This window comes from Aplidium turbinatum, chromosome 12 (genome assembly GCF_918807975.1).
Source record: "Aplidium turbinatum chromosome 12, kaAplTurb1.1, whole genome shotgun sequence".
NCBI classification, from domain to species: domain Eukaryota; kingdom Metazoa; phylum Chordata; class Ascidiacea; order Aplousobranchia; family Polyclinidae; genus Aplidium; species Aplidium turbinatum.
In genome coordinates this window covers 8995818-9003996 of record NC_137483.1, presented here as the reverse complement: position 1 = coordinate 9003996, position 8179 = coordinate 8995818, and the positions used below count along the sequence as shown (strand labels likewise).

At 37.3% G+C, this 8179-nt stretch overlaps 1 protein-coding gene across 1 annotated transcript; it reads left to right on the top strand.

Moving 5' to 3' along the window:
- The first annotated feature begins 3049 nt into the window (after nucleotides 1-3049).
- On the top strand, nucleotides 3050-7299 carry LOC145781107 (uncharacterized protein K12H4.2-like). Its single transcript, XM_082592863.1, has 6 exons — nucleotides 3050-3328; nucleotides 3682-3824; nucleotides 4076-4371; nucleotides 6023-6162; nucleotides 6592-6746; nucleotides 6826-7299. Exons 2-6 carry the CDS (start codon nucleotides 3796-3798, stop codon nucleotides 7076-7078), a joined length of 873 nt encoding a protein of 290 aa, XP_082448989.1. The 5' UTR covers nucleotides 3050-3328; nucleotides 3682-3795; the 3' UTR covers nucleotides 7079-7299.
- Nucleotides 7300-8179: the final 880 nt, after the last annotated feature.

Genomic DNA, 8179 nt, shown 5'->3' with positions numbered 1-8179 from the left:
TTATACCTGATTTTCTTGAAAAGTTGAAAGTTTACGTTTACGAAAGTTTAACATCTTGAAAGTTTACGCGGCAAGCGGCGCGGCGCGGCTTTGTCATTTAAACCTTCCACGCGGCGCGGCACGCGGCGAAAAAGTCAAAAGCGGCCGCGTACGCTGCGCGGCGCGGCTTGCATCACTACAGTTCAATGCACTGAAATTAGAAAAAAGCTTTTCACTTTTTTTTTATTTAAAAACAAAAACTAAATAGTAAAAGAAAACAAATTTTAAAAAAATCAAAAACTGAAAAATTTTCAGCAAAACGCCTTGATAAATAGGCAAATTTGAGGAATGTGGCTAGAAAAAAGTCAACTTGGCAACTCTGACTCACACACATGAATTTAAGTTAAGATTGCCAGATTCCAGCAAGTGAATTTCCACACGTCGTTATGGCATCTTCATCAGAGTCAAAACGCAATGTTTCTACCTCAACAACATTCTCCAATTTCTGGTTTTGCCAAGCCTAGCATTTTCAAAGCAGGTTTACCGCTGTCTTCAACGTTATTCATAATTTCTGAAAAAAAAGGGGTCTACTGCATTGGGGGTGTCGCAGCCCGTTATCACAAAAAATTTACTAATAAATATTACTTTCTAAGTAATTTCCGCCGTTATGGTTTTCCCAACCTTAAAATTTCCCCAATTCAAATTTTTGTCTCCAACGACGATGGATTTTTTAGGTTGGCATGGGCTAGCTATTCTATGTCCTGAATGAGTCGGACTGAAAATTAAAGCGGAGGCAACAGCAATAAATTATTGTTAGAAAATAAACTAAGATTCATAAAATGTCATATTTATGTCAATAAACTACGCACAACAACAATGCAAACAGGAAATGCCAATAAATGTGCTTTGCGAGTTTCAAAAGCTACAAATCATCTTGAATTTGAGAAAACACCCATCTGGCAACTGTTGTTCGAATCGAATCGCTGGGAAACCCAGCCAGCCAGCCTGGCCCTGGGAGTGGGATTTCAGTTGCATTGATTAAATTTTCATCTCATGTCAATATTTAAAAGGGACGATTATTACATGTAATGTATGGGACAGGGGTAGTGATTTGAGCTCATTGTCAGTGCTTCCACTTTGGTGGTAATTACCACAATTGTGGAATTTTCATCATGCTTGTGGTAAAAATTTGTGGTAATATGGAAATTTTGTGTGGAAATGTTGCCAAAATGTGGAAATTATAAATTTTGAAAATTTGACATCAAATAATATCAATAAATAAAAGCATTTAAACTGTTGTCTTCCGAAATCGAATTAACAGATATGCAAAAAACTACTTATAATTGCATGCGACTAGCATGTTCCGCTGTTTTCAGTTTGATTTTGGAATGCGTCCTGACTTTTGACTTTGAACGTAGGGTGGCCATGTGATCATATTCATAGTCAAGATGTCTTTCAGTTTTTAGCTGTGGTGTCAAGTAGGCTACAGTACTTTGCTTACTTATTTTGGACGTTTTAATCAGGGATATCTAGAGAAGGGGATACGAAGGCTCACAGCGATTGCCTTATTCTGATGACACTACCAGGGCGGTAGTTTGCAGCGCGTGAAACATGCGGTTCTTTTCAAAATTGCAGAAAGTTTTGTAGTGCAACTGGTACAGTGAGCTACAGAAGACAATTAGTAAATGTAACATAGAGCATATTTGAAGAATACTTCTTTGGAAAGAAAGTTGAAAAGTTACCAGAAAGCTGTTTTTCTTAACAAAGCCTTTGCGGTAGACTAAATGTACAGCAAGTATACGGGTAGTTGAATTAACAAGTAACCATAAGCATGCAGTGAGTATCCAGGCCTGATGCTGACAGCGCAATGCAGGTTAACATAACAAGATTTATTAAACTACTATCGATGCCAATTGTTATTTTACGATAAACAGAGATTGTTTACGATAAACAATAGCCCTTCTATTGTCATACGTAATAAAAGCCTTCATATCCCCTTCTTTAGATATCCCTGGTTTTAATAACGGTTAATAACCGGTACTGTTAATCAACTGAGTAGGCCTAGTTGTTTTAGACCTTATTTTACACTGTATAGTGTAAATATAGCCAAATAATCGTGTTGCCAGATAAGGAATTCTGTCCTAATTTAAGAAAAGTTTAAAGCTGATGAAAACAAAAACTTGCATTTTGGAATTTTTTTTTAGTTCTGGGTAAAGATCAGTTCAGTTTATTGTTTTGCAGGCGATAAACAAACAAAAAGTACATACGGTACAAATTGAGTGTTTATCAGCACAACAGGATGGCAACGAAAGACCTGTAAGGTCATCTATGTCAGCTGCCACCCAGATCAAAACCCTAACCTTATTCCTAAGTCTAACCCTTACCTTATTCCTAAGTCTAACCCTTACCTTAACCCTTCCTAACTTTAATCGTAACTCTGGCAACACCTGATCGTAACCATGGCAACAAGTGGGTAAAAATAGTCACTTTGTTAATGTAAAAGTAAGTCGAAGTACGGTTAAAATCGGGAAGAAACTTACAGTAAAAAATGTGGTAATCTGAGGACAAATGTGGTAATACAAGTGGTAATCTAGCTTTGTGAAAGTGGAAGCACTGCTCATTGTAACTAGTTTAGAGTTAGTAGGCTACAGTAGTTCACACAATCTTTGGTTATAATTAGCTTTCAATAGTTCAGTGAATGCAATGAAGAGAATAGTTCAGTGAATGCAATGTCGCTGCAGCAATCCTCTCAATGGTCTATAAACACTTTTAACAATTAACAAACAGGAGCTGTGTTTGAAGATTGATCTGTATTTTTTTGGCCCATGGAGCTGTTTCATGTCGAATAGTTTCATGGGGGACTGGGTCAAGTCCTTAACTTTTAAAGCTACTCTAGTACCCTGGCCTAGCTTAAGTGTTCACTGTCATTAAAATTTTTCAGCTATGGCTAGAATATGAGCAGTTGAAGGATGGGCTTTATACTTGGCTAGCGACCCACAAAACAATTAACACTGGTTTAAGAAAGGTTATACCTATGATATCTTTAGACAGCTCTAGTTTAAGCAATATTACTAGTATCTTTAAGCAGTATTACTAGCATCTTATGACAAATAAACATGCTGAGCTATCTTGTACTTGAAACTCAATCAATGCATTTTTTTTATAACTACAGAGAGGTATTTCACATGGCAAGTGGAGATATTGCTGGTGATTGGAAGTTTGCTGTTCAAATTCCATTTTTATGTGAAAGACATGCTACTATCGTTTGTAATTCTTTAAGAATTGACAAAGAACCACGAAAATCAGAAGTATCTCGAACTTTTACTCTTGAAGGAAATACTTTGAAAATGTAAGTTGATGTGAATGTATGAATTGAAAGATGCTGTTTGTGTCCAAATAAACTTCTGTATTATTTTCTTGGGTTCTGTTATTTATTTCCATGTTTTTTCTCATACTTTGTGCATATATCCGTAAACGTTGAATCAATGCAAAAATAATAGATTTTGCTGTCTGGGATTGGAGCATTCTTTATTTAATATTAGAATATTCACAATGTCCTTGTTGGGAGATAGATGGGCATGTACTAGAACTTTAGAATGGAGATGAATATTGTGATAAGATGTAACCGTTGACTGCTTGATGTAGAAAATATGCAAACTTTGATATAATGCTCATTACCGGTACTCCTGCTTATTATTTTAGAAGCTGGGTTGCAACAGAAGCAAGGATTTTGAGAGTGTCTGTCAATTCTTTGTTCGATCTTCTTTCTCTCGTACTTGATACCATTGACCAATTTGACCCCGAAGCAACACAACAATGAATGTTTTATTGCAAAGTTTCATGCAGTGAGTTTTTTCGACTTGCGTGGTACCTTTTCAATTCAATTTATTTTTCTTTGTCAGATTGCAAAAGAAAAGTTACCTGTTTTGAACTACAGTGTTGAGTATAGTTTTGCGTTGGGAGACTATTATTGATTATAATTTTTTTTTGTTTAATGACAGCAAAATAAGGTTTTTATTTGGTTGTTGCATCATTTCAAATTTAATCTAGTTGCATTTTCACACTGTATATATATAAAATGTTTCACGTTTTGTAGGCTTGAAAGGAATCATGTCAGAAAGATGATCACTGCTGCTTCATTGGTCAGACAATTTGCATCAACTCAAGTGAACGCACGTGATATCTTTTTACATGGAAACAAAGTGCTACCCGAAAAACCTCACTGCACATTGTGTCTAAACGAACACTTGCCACAAAATATACACTACAGATCCAATTATTTTTTGTCTTATCGCCATTACAGTGACGCTACTGACACGACAGAACCAATCTCTTCCAAAATACAACATGGTTCCCAAGAAGAAATTGCCTCAAAAGTTCATTTTAAAAAAGGTAAACAATGCATTAGGTCCAAATATACTCAGTGCTGTAGACAGAGCTATTGTCAACGCATTGTGCTTGGTCTGCTACTATTCGGAGAAATCCCAATTCAGAGACAGCCTTTTTTGGAGAAACCTTTTGGAGATTTCGAAAATCTCACAGCGGCATATGTCTATTCAAAGGAATTCGCTTATTAGCTAGTGGTTATCGAATAAAGTTTCAACGAAAATTTGTCAACTGAAGTTGCTAAATAGGCTAGATATCGCTACAGCATATGCGCAGAAGATATCAGCTAATTTACATCTACTTCATTAAAACAATATCTTTCTTGTTCGCATGGGTAATGGGTGGGTCTGCTACTATTTGGTGAGTTCCTAACCTCTAACCCCTAACCCTAAAATGGCAATGATAATTAGGCTACGGTACCCGATAATTTAAAAAAAAATGAAAAAATCATCGAATAGGGATCGGACTCACCGAAACGGGTCATTCCGGTAATGGGTATGTGAAGGTAAACACAAAAACTGCTTATCCGAATGATCCCTACAAATTTTCTAAACAAACAGATACCGTCGCTGGATTTAAGAAACCGAATCGGTTTTCTCCAAAAAAGGTTGTTTCCGCATTGGGATTTCTCCAAATCGGCTTCTCCGAAACAGGCCATTCCGCATTATGCTTAATGTTACGAGCATAAGTGAAGACTTAATATGCAATGTGAGCTGTGTAGTTAAAGATTTAAATCAAATGGATGGGAAAGCAAGAAAGTCAATCTATACATACACCTAGCATTGCATTTAGTGGTCGTGCCAAAACATGGCCGTCTGATTTTGGGAGATGCTGAACCGACTTCCTTTTAACCATTTAGTACAGTGGTTCTTAAACTGGGATGTGAAGATTCTCCAAAGGGGTCGCGAAGGTGGTAGGCTGTTGCACTGTACGCCATGAACAGAAATGTTGGCACCACCTAACCCTGTGTCACAATTATATACTGGAAATGTGAGGGAGTTTTGATTGTACTTTCCAGCGCTTATTTATGGGGTTGTTGTTTATCCATTATTCCGTAAGAACGGCTGTTTGTTACGTATTTTGGTGTGAATTTTTTTCTTTGCACTTACAAGTGTAAACACACAAGCTCGGAATTAAACTGGGAACCTGACATACAATGTGCAGTTGTGCACTGTCTTTAACTTAGCCACGAGTTAAACCGCTGGCTTTGAAAAAGCAGCTACATTCTTCACATTAATGCGAAGAAAAGTAGATTGTGATCCACTTAGTCTTTTGATTTACCGGATGAATAATGGAAAATAAACTTTGCTTTAAAATCCAAAACATGTAAAATTTATGTTGTTTAACTTTTATTTATAACTTTAACGAAAAAAGGGGGCACAAAGTTTTACCAGTGACGTACAAGGTGGCGCAGCCAAAAAAGTTTAAGAACCCCTTATCTAGCAGGTTCAGGTTTTGAGCAGATTCCAACTGAACGATTGGCAACTGCAAGCAATCGCTTTGTTTTCATTCAACACAGGACTAAAAATGAATTTTTCTGCCAAAATGTTATTGTTGTGGAGTGTGGACTCGCTTTGTCAACCGAAATGGCAGTAAAGATGAACCACAAAATCTCAAAACATCTTTTTACTTTAAAATTACTTCTCAATGTTTTTAGGAATTTTGTCTCTGGAAGATATCCGTCAATTTCTTATCGATGAAAATGGACGTGATGTGGTTGTCATCAACCTGTCAGAAGACCTCAACTACGTCACCTACTTCATTATTGTAACAGCTAATTCAAGCAGACATTTAGTTGTAAGTTGACAGAAAAACTTCGGTATATCAATAACAGAAATACGATATATCTAATAACCAACCTGATATGAATGCGGATTTTTATTGTTAATTCTGCAGTGCATTCTACTAACTCCCATGATCAATTACTAACTCCGAATCGTAGAGCCACTATAGGTTAAAGCTAACCTGGTTCCACCAATCATAGTTTGCTTACAAATGTACACATTTTGATGAAACGATGATGAACTACTTTAGGAATGCAGGGTTAGCAGTAAGCTTGCATCCCTGTTAAAAATATTCTGTTATAGCTGTAAAAGTATCAGCTAACAGTGAGGGTTGACTTTATGTGTATTAACATTTTGAGGCCAGATTGTGAGACTTGTATTCCTACATATTTCAGCTATGTATTTCTGAGCCAATGTGCCAAACTCTTTATTTGTATTTCAGCACATGGCTGAATCTCTCAATCGCTTATACAAGCAACAGAAACTACCGACAGATCCTTTCACACGAATCGAAGGCAAAGGCTTTGCGAAAGATTGGCAGTGCATTGACTTAGGAAACTCAGTGGTCCACTTTATGCTGGAAGAACCGAGAGAGAAGTAAATGATTTCGTCTGTTGTATTTAATCACTATTTATTTCGTATCACGTATTCTTTTCAATAAACATTTTATTTGCAGGTATCAGTTGGAACGACTTTGGCTTTTGGGTCCTGACTACGATGACTTGCTGAAAAATACTCCCAGTCTGGAAGAAATGTTGCAACGTGTCTCAGACAAAGGTCTTTTTCTTCTTTCTGACAAAGATGATGCGAGTTTTGTGGATGATACTGAAATTGTGAATCCATGGGAAATGGATTATGATAAGGACTCAAACGAAAAAGAGAAATCTAAAAAGTCATGGGACGATGACGAAGATGCTTACATCATTTAATGCAATTACTTTTCTCCAAACTAACACTCAAGTGTAGACCACACGTATTTACTATTTACGGAAAGATGCAGAACTTTACAAATGTGATTTGCTATTTGCTAGCTCCTATTGTTATGAACACTTACAATGGAACTTGTGGCAGTGACCAGCTATCGTAGCATTGCCATTATTTTTTTACACGCACGCAATCATTTTCCAATAAATGAGTCCTCACCACCTGACAGTATGCTTGGCTTCGTAAAGAAATGTGCCGGATTGGAAGTTCGAGTAGAAAGAAGCAGTGCCTCCAGCCTCACTGTACATTGTACAACCTGTTATTCATGGTGCCCGGTAAGTTAAGAGCTTGTCACGCATTTTGGTCGATCGATTTCTTTTAGTAAATATCGTTGCCTCTCCTTTTTTCTTTGTCGGTACAGGCCACAGATTCGTGGTGGAAATCTTCATATTTTTATGGTAGTTAAATCCCCGTAGTTTCGCATACTTGCAGAGGCTCTGAACCAGTGATGCAGACCCGGTCACTGAGTTTGACATAGTGAAGTTTCCGATGGTTGAAGTGTTGTTGTCTGTGAATTATTCCATCAGCTAGATGCAGATGAATGGAGAGCAGACGTTGAAATGTGTTGCTCAAGCGCACAACCTGAGAGTCGAACCAACGCTGCTTGAACTTAGTTTGCAAAGTCAGGTGCTGTACCGACTGCACCATCGGGCAGCATTGTGGCACGACACTTAAAAATTTCTTGATTTAAAATTATCGAAATGACGTTTCATCGAAGACTTAGCCTATGGGGGGGAAATAGTTTTACGTAGCCTACATTGCCCATAGTTCTTAGTGGATTTAACACGAAATTCCGTTTCAATTAAAGTTCTTGTTTCGATAAACTGTAGCAGGCCCAAGTGCCACACACAATCATGGCAGCCCTCTAGAGAAATTATAAAAAAACAAAGATATTCAATCTGTATAATCCGGACTCTACGTCAGTAGGCTTGCAACTTAGGAGGAACGATTTGGTTTGTCTAAAGCAGGGGGGTGCAACTGTTTTCATCTGAAAACCACATACACATATCTGGATTAGACCATGGGAAACACCTTCATTTTACACA